The sequence below is a fragment of the Elephantulus edwardii genome, unplaced genomic scaffold (assembly GCF_000299155.1).
Source record: "Elephantulus edwardii isolate Elephantulus edwardi_28Jun2011 unplaced genomic scaffold, EleEdw1.0 scaffold00041, whole genome shotgun sequence".
In the NCBI taxonomy this organism is placed as follows: domain Eukaryota; kingdom Metazoa; phylum Chordata; class Mammalia; order Macroscelidea; family Macroscelididae; genus Elephantulus; species Elephantulus edwardii.
In genome coordinates, this window is record NW_006399791.1 from 15,764,528 (window position 1) to 15,785,576 (window position 21,049).

At 40.5% G+C, this 21,049-nt stretch overlaps 1 protein-coding gene across 1 annotated transcript in view; it reads left to right on the forward strand.

Moving 5' to 3' along the window:
• The window catches only part of SV2B (synaptic vesicle glycoprotein 2B), a 124,090-nt gene that overhangs the window by 99,127 nt on the left and 3,914 nt on the right, over positions 1 to 21,049 (forward strand). The window contains exons 9-11 of the mRNA XM_006885187.1: positions 8,829 to 8,962; positions 11,215 to 11,415; positions 20,581 to 20,740. Coding sequence (XP_006885249.1) covers positions 8,829 to 8,962; positions 11,215 to 11,415; positions 20,581 to 20,740 — 495 coding nt within the window. The remainder of the gene's footprint in view (positions 1 to 8,828; positions 8,963 to 11,214; positions 11,416 to 20,580; positions 20,741 to 21,049) is intronic.

Genomic DNA, 21,049 nt, shown 5'->3' on the forward strand with positions numbered 1-21,049 from the left:
GATCTTGTCCAGTCAGTTGGCCAGCTGGCTGTCCTCCAGATTTCTTCGCAAAACTTAGTGAGCACATCCAGGGCAATGTCTCTTTGTTGAAATATGTCAATTGGTATGCTGTCAACTCCTGGAGCCTTGTTTTTTGCCAATTCCTTCAGAGCAACTTGAACTTCCTCCTTCATCACCATAGGCTCTTACTCATATGTTATTTCATGAAGTTCCTCTGTGTCAGCCAATTCCTTTTGATACAGTAACTCTGTGTACTCCTTCCATCTTCTTTTGATACTTCCTGGATCATTTTACATTCTACCCAGACTATCCTTAAGTATTGCCACCTGTGGCTTGAATTTGTTTTTTAACTCCTTCAGCTTAGGAAATGCTGAGGGAGTTTGATCCTTTTGATTTTCTGACTCCAGCTCTCTACACATTTCATTATAGTATCTTGCTTTGTCATCCTGAGCTGCCTTTTGAGATTTTCTGTTCAGCTCTTTGATTTCTTGGTTTCTTCCTTTAGCTTTGGCTTCAGCTTTGTTTTTGTTGCCTGTTCATTTTCACTGCAAGATATATATGAATACACACCATCCTTTGTCTATAATTATCAATTGAAATTTTAGGTTGTTTTATAGATTGGTGCACTGTTAAATTTTATTTATGGTATTTTCACACACACACACACACACACACACACACACACACGTTTGCTTTATTTTTCTTTTGCAGATGTAATAACTCATCAAGTTGTGCCAAGAAATCTGGAGGACAGCTACTTGATCAACTAAAATCCATATTTATTCTCATTCCAAAAAAAGGTGACGCGACCGAGTGTGGAAGTTATCAAACAATATCATTAATATCACAGACTAGCAAAATACTGCTGAAGATTATCCAGAAATGACTGTAACAATACATTGTCTGAGACCTATCAGAAATGTAAGCTGGGTTTAGAAGAGGTTGTGGCGCTAGAGACATTATTGCCAATGTCAGATGGATCTTGGTAGAAAGCAGAGAGTACCAGAAGATGTGTGTTTCATTGACTATGCAAAGGCATTTGACTGTGGATCACAACAAATTCTGGCTAACCTTGAGGAAAATACCAAAATACTTCATTGTGCTGATGTGAAACCTGTACTTGGACCAGGAAGTAGGCCTCAGAACAGATCAAGGAAACACTGCATGCTTCAAAATCAGGAAAGGAGTGTGTCAGGGATGCAGCCTATTCCCATACCTTTTCAGTCTGTATGCAGAACAGACCATTCGAGAAGCAGAGCTTTACAAGGAGAAAAGTGGTATCAATTGGATTGGAGGAAGATTCATCAACAACCTATGATATGCAGATAACACAACCTTGCTTGCTGAAACTGAGGAAGACATGAAGTTCTTTGCTGCAGAAGGTCAAGAACTGTAGACTTCAATATGGATTGAAGCTCAACATCAAGAAGACAAAGATTCTCACCACAGGTCCAAATGGCAGCACCATGGTAGAGGAGAAGAGATTGAGGTTGTTAACAACTATGGCTTGCTGTGATCCACAATTAACACTTTTAACAACAGCAGTCATGAAATAAAAAGGCTAATTTCACTGGGAAAATCTACTGTCAGCGACCTCTCCAGAGTACTGAAAAGCAACGATGACAGTCTAGAGACTAGGGTGTTCCTAATTCAAGCCATGATCTTCAGAATTACTTGTTATGCTTCAGAGAGCTGGACAATGACTAAGGATGACAGAAAAATCGATGCTTTAAAAAAAATTTTGTTTATTTTTTTTTAAACTTTTTTTTTTTTAAATTGATGCTTTTGAGTTGTGGTGATGGAGAAGAGTCTTGAACATACTATCCACTGTCAAGAAAACAAATAGGTCTGTCATGGAGAGGGTGAAAACAAGTCTCTCCTTGGAGGCTAGGATTTTGAAGCTCAGCCTCACATACTTTGTGCACCTGACCAGGAGAGACCAACTCTTGGAGAAGGACATGATGCTCGGAAAGGTAGAGGGACAGCACAAAAGAGGAAGACCCCGGATGAGATGGATTGATACAGTAACTGGAGAAATGGGGGTATTGAGGTTGGTGTGTTGGAATTGGTGAGACTGGCTCAGGACAGAGAAGGGTTCAGAACTGCAGTACATAGGGTTGCTATTGGTCGCAGGCGACATGATGGAATATAACAAGAAGAATATATTTTGTTTATTCTTTACTTAAGTCTCTTGTTTAGAGTCAACAAGATTTTGTGGTGAACCTTTGTATTTAAAAGTCAGTTGTTATATTTTGGAGGAACATTCTTCTAAGTGGTACAGCACTCTTCTGTCAATTTACTGTACTGAAATAACCTGGGGTTGCTGTGATGCTGAATCTGTGTCATTGAGGTGTCAAGTACCATAACGGTTATCCATTGTGGAGAGTGTTTTGTGCAGCTCCCAGATTAAGACACTTTTGGAAGCAGGAGTGGCATCCACTTCCTAAACAACATGCTTCTATAAACTCTATGAACTTTGAGAAGCAACCTTAGTTATAGAAAGGCTTTGGGTTTCCTGTTCATAGGGTCACTATGAGTCATGCTTGACTTGACAACAATCGACAACAGCAACAATAATTTAATAACAACTGCTGTTGTCTTTATCCTTTATCATTGCCATTTTCCTTTGTATTCTCTTTTTTAAAAAAATTTTGCTTCAGTTCTTATTTAATAAAGGCTGTGTATGTGTTAGGATTTTTGCAAAACAAACATGATAGGGCATTGTGAATTCAGCAGGTGGGAAGGCTTGAGTAGAAGCTGCGACAGACAGAAAGTTAGATTATCTGGCAGATTCACTGAAACAGAAGAATATGTGTCTTTTTATTATTTTTTATTATTTTTTTAATTTAGTTTGTTTACTTTTCATTTCAATGAACATCTACAGAGATTTTGGAATTCCATTCATTCATTGTTGCACCCTTCTCCCCGCACAAACCCCTCCCCCCCATTTGCTTCTCTCCTTGAAAAGCAAAAGAAAAACTCCCTCATTGGTACACAATACCCCGCACCTCCCCAAACCCTACCCCGTACCCCCAGATATAATCCACTCTGCAACCTTCATTCCGTACTCTTACGATAAACATAATGCCCTAAAATATAATACTTTTAAACTATTCTCTTCCCTATAGACTTCAATGCCATAAACATATTTCATCCAGTTTTTCTCAGTCTTACCCCCACCCCAATGCCAGCCTCATTCTACAACAGTGGCACCATACAGCATTTGTCCCTTTGTGACTGAGATACCTCACTCAGCATAATGTCCTCCAGGGTCACCCATTTTGAATAATATTGCATGAGTTCCTTGTTTTTCCAATGCAGCATAGTATTCCATTGTGCGAATATACCACAGCTTCTCTACCCATTCGTTTGTGTCTTTAGAGACAGTTCAGGTGGTATTGACATCAGGACTTCCCATCATATTTTCTCATCCTTCATGAATTACTACGTTAGTAATTTGGTAAGTTAAGATGGCCATAGCTAAGTCCACTTTTTATTTCTTAAGGCCACACACAATGAGCAGTGGTGGCCTGGTGGTACGAAGCTGTGCTGCAATCCTGAAGGCGTATGGTTCAAATCCACCAGCTGCTCTGTGAGAGAAAGATGGACAATCTTCTCTCATAAGATTAAACTGCCTCTGAAAACCTGCAGGAAATTCAGCTGTGGCTCAGTTCTGAATTGACAGTTTTCAAAACAACAGCACATAATAAAAGAAACATACACTAAAAAACTCCCTTTATTTATAGAATCATGTAGTAAAAACCTCACCACCTAAAAACAGCTCCAACAGAGAGGCTGGTGGGTTCAAACTACCAGAGATGTGCAGACTTTGAATTAGCAACAAAATTCTCAGTGAACTGCACCACCAGAGCTTACTGATCTATATACTATATCTGGAAAAAGTCACTTTCCAACACCTCTATTTTTAGATTTTTAAGTTTGGTTTTGTAGAAGAGACTAGCCTGGTGCCAAAGTCCTGCAGGTTGGTCCCCACTCATGATGTGTTTGAAGAATGTGTTAATGATTGAGTAAAAGGAGTGAGGCTTGAGAAGTGAGACAATCAGCTAAGACTTTCTATTCTAATCACTTGCTACACATATGAAAGCTGGACAGTGACTACCTGACAGAAGAACTGATGCGTTTGGGCTGTGGTGTTAAGAATGCTGAATACTCCGTGAACTGCCAAATGAACAAACAGATATGTCTTGGAAAAAGGCAGCCAGAATGCTCCCTGGAGGCAAAGATGACAAAGCTTTGTTTTATGTACTTTGGGCATGTTGTCAGAAGAGGGACATCATGTTTGGAAAGGTAGAAGGTTGACAAAAGTGACAAAGACTTTCAATGAGATGGATTGACACAGTGACTGCAGCAATGGGATTGCGTGTGTCAGAGATGATGAGGATGGCACAGGATAGGACTAGGTTCAGGTCATTTGTTCATAGGGTCACTAATGGGCCATATTTGACACAACAACAACAACAACTATTCTTTAGACGACTTAGGTCTAAGCACAGCTTTTCTGAAGTGAATGATCATTTTATTTGTGGTTTGCTTTAGTTTGCATTAAAGCCCTGGTGGCGTAGTGTGTTACCTGCTTGGCTTCTAACCCAAAGGCCAGTGGTTCAAATCCACCAGCTACAGCATGGGGAAAAGACGAGCAGCTCCTGCTTGTAATTATTTCCATCCTTGGGAATCCAGTAGAGAACTGCTGTGAGCTGGAATCAACCTGGTGGCCGTGGAGTTTGGTTTGACTACTTTGGATAGATGATTAATGAGAGTTGAGGATTCGAGATTTTCTGGAGATCTCTATTTTCTTTCACTGTTTATAGGGGATCTTTGGGAACCTGGGTCCTTTATTCATTTATTTTTGGGAACTGGTATAATACATACGAAGGAGGAGTTAATTTTTATTTGGTAAAAATATGGAAGAACCTAGCTTACCTGTTCAAATCTTTACACACTTTGTCTCTGAGACCTGGAGTGTGCTTCCTTCAGATATTTAGTTGCTTTTAACTTAACATAAGGTCCCCTGTGTGTCGTCTCTTTAAGGAAGGTGCCTTCCTCCTCATGTCTTGGTTCAGCTGGGTAAGATATTCCCTTTGAAGTGAATTTGTAACTTACATCTGACTTGGTAATTACCACAATCTATTTTAATTATCAAATTCATTGCCTATCCCTTTGACCCAGGAGCTCTGGTGACTTAGTGGTGAGGAGTTGAGCTGCCAAACCAAAGACATGCAGTTTGAATCTACCAGCAGCTCTGCTGGAGGAAGATGGGAAGTCTCCTCTCATGTGATTTGTTGTCTCTGAAAACCCACTGGAAGGTTAGGTATGAACTGATTCTGGTTTGACAGTCCATAACAACAACAACAACATCCTTTTAATAGACTGAGCTGCATGAGGGTGGAGCTGAGCCTAAAAATCCCATATTAACTAAAAACATGTGACATTTGACAGAACTTAGAGCACTTGGTGGGCTGAGCTTTGGGTTTGAGAGGGTAACTAAAATAAATTTTCTGCAACAGGACTTATTTCAAGGATTTAGAGATGTCAATGCTTGCTGTTTTCTTAACGGGAACATTCATGAGATATTTGAGCTAATTTTTCTTTTAGCCTTTGAACTATCCTGAGTAAAGAGCCTTGGGCCCCATCTGTGTATAAATTAGAGATGGGAAGATATGATTTATATGGAGACTCATAAAATATGCCTTGGTCCTTTTCCCTTTTATCTCTTTCCTTATAACTTGGCTTTTTATAACTCTCTGGGTGATGCATTTTAAGGTCTGCCTGTGTCAGCCCTGTTTATGATTTATGGCTTTACTTTCTCACCCACCCTTTGCAGAACATTAAAATACCACTGAAGGCCACATCACCATCCTAACACTATTAAGGAGGAGAATGTAATAAGAAAGACGCAGATGTGAGGCCATATCCTGGAATAGCTTTCCTGAGTAAACAGATCTGCCATGCAAATTACATTAATTTTTAAATCAGAGGCACCTTCCCCCAACCAAAGGCTTACCCACGAGTTTTTAGTGGAAGCCTAAAAAGTTCAGTGACAGCTTTTAGTTTAAAAGTCTGTAGCCAGTTTTTTTCCCTTAGAAAAATTACCCAACACAATCTGATTTTCTAAATCAAAGTTCCTTAAGTCATTTTCAGTATGATACTGTCTCTGTGGAATCCAGTAAAGGAGGCAGAATCTGGCTTTTGTCTCTTGGGTTATGGTTCAGCAAGTTTTGTTTGGAACCTTGGAAATTGTACCTTTGATAGTAAATTCAGGGCATTCTAATGCAGAAAATTGGGGCATCTTTTTGCTAAACACTTACCCTGGTCTTGTTTGCATAGGAGGTTTTTGTTGTTTTGTTGTGTGTTTTTTTTTTTTTCTTCAGAAGCTGGCCCAAACCAAACACTGTGCTTCTCTGACACTTCAAATTTACCCTTGCTTCTTAAAAAAAAAGATGGGCAGTTTCCTTTCTTGGGTGATTTGAAGTTTTGGGAACCCAAAGAAGGGTTAGCTTATAGCTAACTTATAGTTGGTTCCAACTCAGTGGTGATAAGAGGATGAGAGAGAATGAGACGTGGTGCTTGACTGGTGTTTGGAGAAGACCACAATACGATGTGAGAGTGAGAGTCATTAGCCATCACAGGCGGCTCTGAAGAAGAACAATGCCCCTCATACCTGAATCCTGTCACTCAATTTCCACTGGATTGTAATTGTCTATGTGTTTATTTTTTACTCTGTTAGACATCTTTCTCTCTATATTGACAGCTTCTCCTACAATTCTTAGTATATGTTTGTTGAGGGCTGGATGTGAATAAATGAAAAGATGAATGACTGAGCTAATGAGTTAGAATTCTTGACAAATAAAAGATACACTCAAAGCTTTCAACCTAACAGTATAACTAATAGAGAATTATGTTATTGTTTGTGTTTTCATTAGGCTGATCATCCCCTTATTGTATGTTGCCTTCCCCTTCATCCATCTTGGTATATGTCTGTTAACTAGTTATTGTGTGATGTTCTGCCTCAGAAAACCTGCTGGCGGGTCAGCTATCAGTTTGTTCTATCAACAACAATAATCAAGGGAAAATAAAGTTTACCTCAAACCTGAGCCTTGTCACATAGCACACTCCCTGTAGAAAACACTTCTTTCTTGTGTAATTCCCCAGTTTAAGTCTATGCATTTGGAAACAGGCACCATATGCTTTCTGATGAACAAATATTTAAATGATATCAATACTATTTTACACTCTATATTTTCTTACATGTTGTAAAAACTGTTTTCAGCATCTTATTTTTCAGTTAATATATCTTGAAGATTTTTCCATATTTATGCATTTAATGTCTTGGAGAAACTGCAGTCAGAGTGCTCCTTGGAGGCAAAGGTTATAAAGCTTTGTCTTACATACTTTGAGCATGTTGCTAGGAAATGCTATTCCTTGGAGAGGGACATCATGCTTGGGATAGTGGAGGGTCGGCCAAAGAGAGGAAAACCCTCAACCAGATGGATTGACACAGTGACAGCTGCATGAGCTCTAGTATGTCGGAGATTGTGAGGAAGGAACCGGCTAGGACAGGGCTCAGATCTGGTGTTCATGGGTCCTGCTCGTCTTGAGAGCACCTACCAACAACAACATCCATGTAGATATACTTCATTTGAAATAATAACTATGTTGTTGTTGTTGATTGCCGTCGAGTTGAGCATGACTTATAGCGACCCTATGAACAAAAGACATGAAGGCTTTTGATAACTGTCGTTTCTCAAAGTTCATTGAGCTTCCAGAGGCATGTTATTTAGGAAGTGGATGCCACTCCTGCTTCCAAAATAACTATGTAGTATTCTATTATAGATAATAGAAATAGACATTGTTATTACTTATATATAAGTACACATTATGTTTCTATTTAGTCATATGAACATAGATACACACACATCTATCTCTATTGACCATCAACATGTTTATTATCTATCTGTTTAGGAAGTCTTCCATTGCTTTTATAAATAATACTAGAATGATTATCACCAGTGGCTGTGTCTCTTTGCCTACATGAGTATGTGTAGGATAAATTCTTAGAGGTCATATTCCAAAAAAAAAAAATGGAATATGTATTTGAAAATTTTCAAAATTGCCCAATTATATTCTACTAACAATATGAATAAAACTATCTATTTCTTCATACCTTCCTTTTAAGGGGAGATTTTTGAAAATTGAAGATTCTCAGGCCCTCTGCAAATCTATTGCTTCTAAACCTCTCAAGACCAACCTAGGAACCTGCATGTTTTGATAGCTCCCCATAATGCAAAATAGTGTGCATATTTCCACATTACACAAGCTCACATTTTCATGGTTCTGATGCAAAAGATCTGTGGAGTTGCCCATGGGATCCACAATGCTGGTGCATAGTACCTCATGTATACCCGGGGTGAAATCCCTGGTTGTTGCAAATAGTTAACATACTTGTCTTCTTTCTGGATAGAAGATTGACTATTCAGGTCTGTCCAGAGACATTTTGGCATTTTCCTTTGGAAAAATCTGCCCTGAAACCCTATGGAGTGCAGTTCTCCTGTGGCACACAAGGTGTCATCGTGGATTGGAATTGACTCACCAACAACACATTTTTTAAACAGGTGCTAAATGCTATTAACAACTTCCAAAGTATTGGAGCCCTTCCCAGCCAAGAAGCCATATCTAACTTATGGCAAAATAGATTTAAACTAATGTTCTAACACCTCCACTCTTTGATGCTCTCTGTGTTCCACTTTGGTCTCAAGCCTCATGCTTCCCTGGAGGAATCACTCAGGAGCTAATTAATGTCTTGTCCACAGGTTCACAAAGATGTACTTTAAGCATGTTCTCTTTGAAAATACCTTTTTTGATGAGTGCTATTTTGAGGATGTTACATCTACGGATACCTATTTCAAAAACTGTACCATCGAATCTACCATCTTTTACAACACAGGTAAGAGCATGGAAAGATTACTGTTAAACTGACTTGTAATCAGTGACAAAGGCAGGCTCATTCTGTCTAAGAAGCAAAAGCTTAGGAAATACTTCAGGACTAGAAAAGTATCCAGAGATAACTGTGCTAATCCCTGAGGTGGAGAAATAGCTTCAAACTCCAAATGTACCTCTGCTATTCACACAACTTTGACCATATCAAATGTTTCCACATCTCAATATTATCATGTGTAAAATGGAAACAAACATTCTGCTTAAGTGTTGCTGTCTCAATGAGCTGATGCTACACACTAATGGTTCTTGGTAGGAGCAAGGTATTGTAGACAATTTAAAACAATAACTCGGCAAGGAATTCACATCTTTTTATGTTTTGTGCATAAAGTAAAATGATATGGGTATTTTAAAATAGTACAATTCATTTTCACTATATTGAGCCTTTCTATCCACAAACAAGGAACATTTTCACCATTTATTTAGGTCTCTTACTGTTTCTTGCACTAGTGTTTTTAGTTTTCTTTATAAAGTTCTTTAGTTTCTCTAGTTAGGTGTATTTCTAAGTATATAAAGTTGTGTTTGGCAAGGACAGATATGGTATAATTAAGGACACTATCATGAAAAGCTAAGGAAAGGTTTGTTATTATACCATAGCCGACCCTCCAGCAGGTTTTCAGTGGCAGTTAATGGGAGATTGCCCATCCTTCTCCTGGTGGCCTCGAACCACGTGCTTTCGGGATAGATAAAACTTGGCAGTTAGAAGGATGGGAAGAGCGGGAAAATATAGTAAAATTTAATCAATCGATAAGTTGAGTGAAGCAATATACCACAAGGGTTGGTTAGACATTGTAATTAATTAATATGGTAATTAATGTTATAAAGCAAAATGTCTAAGAAAACTCAATATGATTTGTTAAGCCTTCACTCAAATAAAAAATAATTTAATAAATATAAAACAAGTAAAAAAAATTTCCATGATAAAGAAAATGTTAAAATTCTACTACAGTACTCTTATTGTAAGCTGAATGGGTTTCCCCATGGCTTTGCCTGGGTTATCTGAGAGGGCTGTGACATTATCACCTCTGATTTTGGAAATTGAGGCTTAAGTACCACGTTTGCTGCCACAGCCAGCCAATTTGGGAGCTCAGATTAATTCTTCCAGTTGTTTGGCTCTAAATTCTGTAATTTCCACCCCACCTCCACCCCTAACTAAGCTATTCCCATCATATGCGGATCTGTGCTTTCTCCCTGACATCTGCCCTCAGGGATCGTTCATACAAGATCATCTTTTTTCCTCCATAATTTCAGGTGCCAGGGGCTCCCTATCTGACCTTTAATTACCCCTCAGCCTCTTAATAATCCATTATGGAGTTTATCACCCTGGATTTCTTAGCAGTGATAAAAATGCCTTCCATAAATTAGCTGTTTGCCTCTCAAAGCAGATGTTTCCTTTTTTCCTCCTCTTACATTTTGGTGGTGCCTGACCATTTGCATTCTCTGCTGTAGTGGAAGATACCAGAGGCCAGAGAAGTAAACTAGATCAGCAGGTCCTCTCCCAGATTTTACAGATGAAGGCTCAGGGATGGCAGAGGATTAGCTGCAGAACCAGCCCCTCAAACTCAGGTTTCCCATGAGCCGTTTCTCGTGACCTTTCTGCCAAAACAGCAACTAGCCAAGCAAGCAAAAGGCTTTTATTGTTAAGAACATTCAGCTTTCTTAATGGTCTCCTCAGTTAGCCTCTAGGCCTAGACCTACCTCTTGTCTTCTGCTATATGTAAGCCGAGTAGACTTGAGGGAGAGGCCACATCACTGGGCCCTTGTACCTACTCATTGGTACAGACAGGAATCTTACCCAGGTTTGAGAGATGATATATTTTTTAAAAAATAGATGATATATTTACAAAAAAAAAAAGACCCTTGATGAGATGGATTGATTCAGGGTCTGGGGTAATGGGTGTAGGTGTGTCAGAGACAGGATAGAGCAGGCTTTAGGGCTGTTGTACGCTATGAGTCACAGGCGACTCAAAAGCACATGAGAACAACATGTTTACAAATGCCTCTTAATATTACTTTTTTTTGTTCTTATAAAATCTTGAATAGGTCATTATAGGTGTAGAAGCTTCTCTTTATATCTTTAGATATCCACAATTTGCCTTTATTCTAAGAATGTCTCTTTGCCAAAAGCCACATTCCATGCTGACCTTCCTTTCCCCAGTTACCTTCCGAGTTACATGAACCAAAGATTCCTTTTCTCCTCAGACCTCTATGAGCAGAAGTTCATCAACTGTCGCTTTATCAACTCAACTTTTCTGGAGCAGAAGGAGGGCTGCCACATGGACTTCAAGGAGGATAATGACTTCCTGATTTACCTCGTCAGCTTCCTCGGCAGCCTGTCTGTCTTGCCTGGGAACATCATTTCGGCTCTGCTCATGGACAGAGTAGGGAGGCTGAAGATGATTGGTGAGTAGTTGGAGGTGTCTTAGCCAATGGGCTGAGGCAGAGCTTTCAACTATATAAAAAAGTTAAAGAGGGCTCCTGAGCCCCACCATTCTTGGCTTATGCTGGTACTGCCAAGGGAGACTCCGTGGAAGTTGAGACTGCTGGGCCAGAGGAGGAAGCAGTACTTTTTAAAAAATTGTGATTTAAATGAAAAATTTCCATTTATATTGATTTTTCATTTAGTCGTTCAAACATTTTGGTTTATGACATTATTTATAATACCCACAATTTAACTAGGCATGTGGTTCAAAGCTACCTGTTGTTTCATGGAGACAGCTAGACAGTTTCCTCCTGTGTAATTACTGCTTTTGAAAACCAGCTGGCGAGTCAGCTGTGGTTCAATTCTAACTCGATGGTTAGAACAACAATGCAATGCACTTTTTCCTTCTAGTTCTGAATTCCAGTGACCTCTCTATCCTATCTCTCCCTGCATGCTGAACCTTCTCCCTGGATAAGTGCTGTCCTTTCCATCTTGTGTGGTTGATTGTGCTAAGGAGTGTGGGTTTCTGCTGTTCTTTATTCAGTGCTGTCCACTGTTGGGGGAAAGTTGAGGACAAAGGCGTGTTTTGTGCCAAGTTTGAGGAGGCATCTATGCTACTGACGTCACAAGGTCTTGTGTGTTCCACTAGTCTGTCAGATTGGTAAGCCTAGCGGGTTTTGTGGTTTTTTTTTTTTTTTAGTTCTATTCCATACTTTTCACCCATTCATTCCAGGTCTGTTGACTATGATCCCTTTTTAGAGCTGTCTGTAGTGGTCAACTTTCACACAACTTTAGATCATCAGTATACAAATAACAATGTTGATTTATGCTTTAGTTACTGTACGAAAACATTTGACTGTGGATCATAACAAGTAATCGTTAAGAAGAATGGGAATCCCAAAGCACTTAATTGTGTTCATGTGGAACCTATACTAAGAGGCTGTTGTGTGAACATAACAGGAGAACACTGCATAGTTTAAAATTAAGAAGGAAGTGCATCAGGGTTGTAGTCTATCCCCATACCTATTCATTCTGCATGCTGAGCACATTATTTGGGAAGCTGGACTCTCTGAAGAGGAATATGGTTTCAGGAATGGAGGGAGACTCATCACTGACCTGCATTGTACGACATTGCTTGCTGAAGGTGAGAAAGATTTGCACTTGTTGCAGAAGATCAAGGAATGCAGCCGTCAGTAGCGATTTGCCTCTTCAATATTAGGAAAACAAAGATTCTTACTGCCGGACTGATATGCAGCGTCATGATGGATGGAGTAAAGAGTGAAACTGTCAACAATTTCATTTTGCTTGGATTCCAGCAGTTAGGAAATAAGGTGATGTATTTCACTAGGAAAGTCTGAAGTTAGGACCTTTCCATATATCTAAGGAGTAATGATGTCAGTTTGAGGACTCAAGTCCATCTGATTCAGGCTATGGTCTTTCTTGCTCTGCATCTGAGAGCTGGACAATGAATAAAGATGACAGAAAAAGGATTGGTGCCTTTGACATGTGGCACTGAACATCCCATGGACGAACAAAAGAACAAACAAGTATGTCTTGGAGAGGGTACAGCCAGAGTGTTCTTTGGAGACAAAGATGATGAGGTTTCATCTCACATAGTTCAGGCATGTTGCTAAGAGGGGCTATTTCTTGGAGAAGGACATGGTGCTTGTAAAAGTAGTGGGTCAGTGAAGGAGAGGATGTCCCTAGAGCAGATGGATTGACACGGTGACTGCCGCAATGAGTTCTTGTGTGTCAGAAAGTGTGAGGGTGGCACAGGATAGGACGAGGCTCAGATCTGTTGTTCATAGCGTCGCCATGGGTTGTACATTACTTGATGGCACCTAACAACAACAAAACTAACAAGCCTTGATTAATAGGTGCCATCTAATTCTTCTGGTCTCAGCCTCTTTATGGTTGAGGTTTGCCTGCTCCGTTAGGCCTTTGGACTAAATAGTTTGATGCACTTTTGCTTTTTGAAAGGGACTTCCCTAGTCCACAGTAAGTTGTGCTGCTAACCCAAAGACTGAACATCTCTGGCAGTTCAAATCCACCACCTGTAACAGGAGAAAGATACGCAGTCTCCTCTAGTGTGGTTTACAGCATTAGAAACCCACTGGAGGGTCAGTTGAGTCAGTTCTGACTTAATGGAAGTGAGTTTGAGTTTTCCCTTAATTTCATTACTACGTAACTGTGATAGGTACTTACTTTGACAGCAGTTGGTCTCATCTAGAAAATTCGATACTAGAAATATACTCCCAGAAGGCTTTCTAAGGTTAACGTAAGGAAATATACAGTAGGCTCTTAAATGAGAGTGTGGAAATATTAAGGAAAATTTATTGCTTAGCAATAATAACAGTAACACAACAGTAGTGATTTGAATAGGTTTTTAATGTGCTACTTCATTCCTCTGGGCTTCAACTTACCAATCAGATGAAGATGCTTATAACTAGCTGGTAAGGTTGGGAGCTTGGCTTATGCAAGACACCTTCAAGGCTTTGGGGCACTGTGAGGTCTTAGAATGAGGTAGTAATGGTTCAGGTAGAATTCTTACCTCTTGTGTAGGAGGATAAGATTAAATTCCTAATTGGCATGTAGAGCCATCACCTGTCTGTCCATAGAGGCTGTGCGCTGCCGTGATGCTGAACAGATTTCATTAGAGGTTCTAGACCACATCAGACTCATAAAAATATGCCTCAACTGCTTTGGACAATCATCACTCTGTGGAAATTCTAAAAACTGCCTGGCGATCTGCTTTAGACAATTTTATTTCCCGTGGACCTCAGCAGTCTCATGGGATGGTGTGGGGCTAGGCAGTGGGGTTTCATTCTGTTGTTCCTGGGGTTGCATTGAGTTGGGGGCTAACAACACAGGCCTTTTCTCATTCCACAAAGAATCAGCTGCCTGTGTTAACAGAAGCACATTAGGGCCAAAGAAAATACAGATTACCATTTGGGCCAAGGTCAGGGGTGACAGTTAGGTGAGTAGTTTGTTAATAAATGTGTCTTTAAGTTGTTCAGTAAAATTAAGATCAACCTTTCCAGGGAGTGGCAAAGCTCAAAGGGAACCAGAATAAATAATTGGTTGCTCTCTCAGAGAGGGGAAAATTGATCAGGACTTTGTGGAAAGGAAATCTTTGTCTAGTGCTTAGAGCATAGTAAATTTTGTTCTTTCACATTTTGTTGTTATTGTTGTTGCTGATTGTGATCAATTCGAGCACGACTCATAGTGACCCTATGAACAAAAGGCCTGAAGCCTTTCAATAACTATAGTCGTTTATCAAAATTCAGAGTCTCCAGAGGCATATTGTTTGGAAAGCGGATGCCACTCCTGCTTCTAACAGTGAGCATAAGAGATGCCTGTCGTGTCAACTTTTTGGTCTTGTGAGGAGGATTCCTGTCTTCTGTAGGAATAACTGTACTGCCTTCTCTGCTGGAGATGAAAGTCACACAAGGATGGGAGAGAAGGCTCACTAATTCCTTTTTTGACATTTTTTAAATTGTGACTTTAACAAAAATTTACAGAAAAGTTGGATTTTTCATTCATTCATCATTGTCTATTTTTTTTCTCCCTCCGCCTCCCCCAGTCCACCTTATAATGAGGGTAAGAACTGCCTGAAAGGAATCTATGAATAAGTGTTATGTGTATGCCAACAAACTGGAACAAGAGATGCCTCACTAATTTCTTGAGAAATTAACTAGAAGGTTCCACTTAGTAATACCGCCTAACTGACCAGGGCCAAATAAGACAGACAATTACTTACTTTGGTCCAAGGCACCAAGCTTTGCAGCAGAAGGCACTGGAGGGCAGCTGTCAGCAGCCAGCAAGTCATTCATGGAGACCTTACGTGCAAAGTGCCTTTCTTTCCCATCTGCACGAGTGTTGGTATATTGAGTCTATTATGCCAAACTTTTGGGGTTTCCTCTTTTTTTGTTGATCCTCTACCAACTAAGATGTCCCTTTTCAGTGACAGACTTTTCCTCATGAAGTGACCAAAGTTAATGTGTCAAAGCCTCAGCATAGTGTAAAAATCCTCCAGCTTGGAGTCACATAGCCATCTTGCCCTAATTAGCTTTCAGAGCTGATGGGAATTCTTTTCTGAGCTTGTTTCATGATTGTTGAAAGGATAATTTCATCTACTGTGATGAGTAAAAGAGTGAAAGAGTTAACCTCTGACATTTCTTTTAATTTTTCACTATCCTTAGACACTTAGTGCCAAACAGTGAAGTCTTTGTCAGGCCCAGAGCGAGCCTGGTAAGTTCTTGGAAGCAAGTTCTACCAGATGACTTGGTAATGAGTTCCTATATCAGCCATGCATTCTTAGCTAGAGGGTAGAAGGTCAACTGGGGAGTAGAGAAGGTAGACGGCACTAGCTGGTCAGGTTAGGAACTCATAGTTTTCTTCTCATCCCTAAAGCCCTTCTTGTGATTAGGACCACATTCCGTGTCATAACTGATCTCTGTAATACACAAAGAGGCGTGCCTCACCCAAAATTAGACACTTACATCAGTATTTAATTATTTCATAATCTCGTCTTTTATGAAAGGTGACCCAACAGAGGGTGGAAACTATAGAACAATCTCATTGATTTCACATGCAAGCAAGATTCTACTGAAGATTATAAAAAAACGACTGGAACAGCACATCAGCAGAGAACTTCCAGAAGTCCAGGCTCGGTTTAGAAGGGGTCGTGGTACTAGGGATATTGTAGCTGATGTTAGATGGATCTTAGATGAAAGCAGGGAATACCGGAGGAAAGTCTATCTGTGTTTCATTGATTATGCAAAGGCATTTGACTGTGTGGATCATAATAAACTGTGGCTGACTCTGAGAAGAATGGGAATCCCAGAACACTTGATAGTGCTAATGCAAAACCTATACTTGGACCAGGAGACAGTCATCAGAATAGAGCAAGTGAACACTGCATGGTTCAAAATTGGGAAGGGTGAACGCCAGGGGTGTGTCCTGTTTCCATACCTTTTCAACCTGTATGCAGAACAGATTATCTGGGATGCTGGGCTCTATGAGGAGAAATGTGGGGTCAAGATTGGTGGAAGATCTATGTCATGCAGATGACACAACCCTGCTTGCTGAAACTGAGGAGGACCTGAAGCACTTGCTGCAGAGGGTCAAGGACTGCTGCCTCCAATATGGATTGAGGCTCAATGTCAAGAAGACAAAGATTCTCACCACTGGACCAATTGGCAGCATCAAGATGGATGGTGAAGATATTGAGATTGTTCACAGCTTAAGTTTGCTTGGCTACACAGTCAACAATCTTGGCATCACTAGCCAGGAAATTCAAAGGCATATTGCCATGGGAAAGTCTGCTGTTAGGGACCTCTCCAAACTACTGAATAGCAATGGTGTCTCTCTGGAGACTAAAGTGTGTTTGATACACGCCATGGTCTTTGCTATCACTTGTTATACATTAGAGAGTTGGACAATGACCAAGGAGGACAGAAGCATTGATGTCTTTGAGCTGTGGTGCTGGAGAAGAGTATTGAGAGTACCATGGACTGCTAGGAAAACAAACAGATTCATCCTGGAAAGGGTTAAACCAGGTGGCTCCTTGGACACAAGGATTCTGAGGCTCCATCTAACATATTTTGGACTTGTAAGGCAAGACCAGTCCTTGGAGAAGGACATCATGCTTGGGAGGGTGGAGGGCAGGTACAGGAGGGGAAGGCCTTCTGTGAGGTGACTGGGGTAATCGGGAAGGGAGTGTCAGAGGCAGTGTGATTGGCACAGGACAGAGCAGAGTTTAGGGCTGTTTTACATAGGGTCGCTATGAGTTGCAAGCGACTCGATGGCACATAACAACAACAAGTCTTTTACTGAGGGCTCTGGTGGCTTGGTGGTAAGGAATTGTGCTGGCAACCAAGCGACACTCAGTTACACTCAGTTTTGAATACACCAGCTTCTCTCCAGGAGAAAGATGGGCAATCTCCTCTCCTCTGATTTACATCCTCTGAAAATCCACTGTTTCTGACTTGACAGTATATAACAACAACTACCTTAAAATAGCAGCCTTTTAGTATAGAGCTCAGATGAAATAGTCTCTAGCACATTGCAATGCTAGCAGAAACCCTATGCATCTCTGGCATGTCTTTATCTCTTTTAAATTTTATTATTAATTTCAATGAATATTTACAGAGATTTTGGAATTCCATTCATTCATTGTTGCACTTTTTTCCTTGCCCACCCCACCCTCACCCCCAGTTTGTTCTTCTCCTTGAAAAGCAAAAGAAAAAAACTCCTTCATTGGAATACAATCCCCCTGCTCACCCCCACCCCCACCCCAAGTATACTCCACTCTGCAACCCTCATTCTGAACTCTTATGATAATCATAACGCTCTAAAATATATTACTTTTAAACTGTTCTCTCCCTCATTGACTTCAATGCAGTATACATAATTTATCCAGTTTTTCTGTCTTACCCCCACCTTGATGTCAGCTTCGTTCTACAACGGTGGCCCCATACAGTATTTGTCCTTTTGTGACTGAGATATTTCACTCAGCATAATGTCCTCAAGGGTCACCAATTTTGAGTAATATTTCATGAGTTCCTTGTTTAACAGTGCATCTCTGGCATTTCTAATTCACCAGTAAGTACCTCTTCTCATCAAGATTTATAGTCTCGGAAACTTGTTGAAGAGTTGCTATGAGTCACAATTTACTTGATGGCTGAGAATTACTAATTGGGGTTTTTTTTGTTAATATTTGTATATTACTTCTGAGATTGGCGGCCAGTGTTTTCAGCACCCCATGCTTTTGTCTCTGTACCTATTTCTAATCTTTAGTAAAAACTCTGATGCACAGTGAGTGAAATGCAGCACCTGTCCATTGCAACATCCTTCCAAATTTCTGATGCTTGGTGGGAAAGTCTTGTTCTATTTCCCACTATTTGTTTGGGACCGGCATGCTTCTTTTTGCATTAAGAAAGAGAGAACTCTAATACCATGATCTATAGGTGGTTGCACTATCCACCTAGGGGTCATGCCTCTCTGGTTGTTTGAATTCACCAGCATATCTGCAGGAGAAAGATGGGCAGTCTCCTCCCATGCAATTTATAGCCTCCAAAAACCCACTGGAGGGTCACCTATGAGTGGATTCTGATTTGATGGCAATGGGTTTGAGTTTTGTGTTTCTCCTTTCCTTTCCACTTATTTCCATCTCATTTACAGATTTCTTGTCTCGAACAGCTTAAATTTTGACCCATGTCCAAGCTTCTCTGGGTTAGATTTACTGGCTTTGATGCTGTCATCTTTCCATAGACTCTCTTACCACTTACTGTATCAGGCATGAAACATAGGTGATTTGATCCCAGATGGTTCTAGTGAAGATATTTTATTGTTAGGGCTTCTTGGGGAGGTGGGAACAGGGCAAGGGGAAACATAAGCCAAGAAAGGCACCCAGAACTTGCAGCAGTGGAAAGCAATTACTATCTCTAGAACCTCAAGAATTATGGGAGAAAATGAATATTAACAGAATGAAGATAGAGTTAGAAATGTGGAAGGACACTGTCTGTTAAGGAAGCTTTAGATTTGTATTTTCCTAGACCTCAGAGGCACTGCTGAAAAGGTCAGAGCACCTGTTTAGAGTCGCTGCTGTTGTTGTTATGTGTCGTTGAGTCGCTTGTGACTTAAAGCGACTTTTGTACAACAGCCCTAAACCCTGCTCTATCATGTGCCAGTCTTATTGTCTCTGACACACCTACCCCCATTACTCCAGTCACTGAATTGATCCATGTCATTGAGGGTTTTCCTCTCTTGTGCTGTCCCTGCACCTTCCCTAGCATCATGTCCCTCTCCAAGGACTGGTCCCTCCTTGCAACATGTCCAAAGTATGGCAGACGAAGTTTCAGAATCCTTGCCTCCATAAAGCAGCCTGGCTTAACCCTCTCCAGGACTAACCTTAGTTTGTTCTTCTAGCAGTCCATGGTATATTCAACACTCTTCTCCAGCACCACAGTTCAAAGGCATCACTACTCCTTCTATCACTCCTAGTCATTGTTCAGCTTTCTGAGGCATAGCAAGTGATTGCAAAGACCATGGCCTGTATCAGGTGCACTGTAGATAACAAACATAGTCTATCTTCAAGTTTTCCTCTCAAGCTAATTTATACAAATGTCTTCATGTCCCACAAAAAGGGGAATATTTTACTGATACTGATGTATGTCAGAAACATAGAATGATGTCTAGCACATAATTATCTTTTAAAAATATTCCCTTCTACCCCAGTCATAATTGCTCTGTGCTAGGAAGCATCACACAATAGTGACTTTGTAATCATTCCTGGAGATTAGTTCAGGTGACCTGATTCATGTAGAGAGCTCTAATCTAATGACGCCTTGCGTATGACATGGGAGGGTTCAAACTGATGGTTTTTCATTTGCAAAATGGTAATGCTACTCTATGTGGATCTATGTGGGTGAGGGACAGGGTAAAATCTGTGGGTAGAAGTCATGTCTAACAGACATGAATATGGATGGAGTAAAGAATTCATGCAAAGATATAATCTATTGTATACCTGATAAGGGCATCCTTGCTTAGAGCAGGGACTAGCCACATTGAATCGTGGACTGGGGCAGGCCACAGCTAACATTAGGATTGATTATGTCAGGAAGATTGATCATATGTTTCAGAATGGGGGGTTTGTATTATTCAGTACTGATTTGTGTAGAGACTGATATCAACAAAAGAGGCAATCAATTAACCAATAAATCAAACATGCCTATGTAATGGAGCCCCATTAAAACCTCTGAACACTGGAACTTGAGTGAGCTTCCATGGTTGGTAATATTCTTGAAATTTTCCATATATTGATACTTGAAAGGATTTAGCCTGACTCCTTGAGGAATACTCTACACTTGAACTTCACATGGTCTCCAGTGTAGGTGTCAGTTCCTTTGATGGTTTTAATTTCCCTAAACAAACAATAACCATAAAGTTAATTACTTCCAGTGAGTTTGTTGAGTCCTTCCAGTAAACTAGTGAATGTCAGAGTGTTTTAGGAATCCTTCAAAGTGGAAGACAGTTTCATAAGTGAAGTCTATCCTGGGAATGGTGCCTTCCAAATTTACAGGTAGCCCTAAACTCTGCACCAAGGACTTCATGTTCTTAATACTGTTGATATTCCTCCACAGGTGGCTCTATGCTGATCTCAGCCGTCTGCTGCTTCTTCCTGTTTTTTGGCAACAGTGAGTCTGCAATGATTGGCTGGCAATGCCTGTTTTGTGGCACCAGCATTGCTGCTTGGAATGCACTCGACGTGATCACAGTGGAACTCTATCCTACCAACCAGAGGTCAGTTTCCCCACAGGATTTCCCTGAAGGACTTCTGTTCCCTAAGTCCTTCAAGGCTTGGTAATCTTGCTCTTCCTGGTACTCCCTGGTCTGAGATGTCTATTGAGTTGAGGTCTCCTGCAAGAATCCTGCAAGTGAGCAACATAGGACCTGATATAGTGGGGCTGGTGGGTGTGAAGGACAAGCAGATGGTATATTCAGGCAAGAGGAGTCAGAGTGAAAAGCTGGTGAAACCACATGTGCCAAGCCATCAACCAGAATGGAGAAAAGGTCTGGCAATGAGAGAGAGAGGAAGAGAGAGAGAGAGAG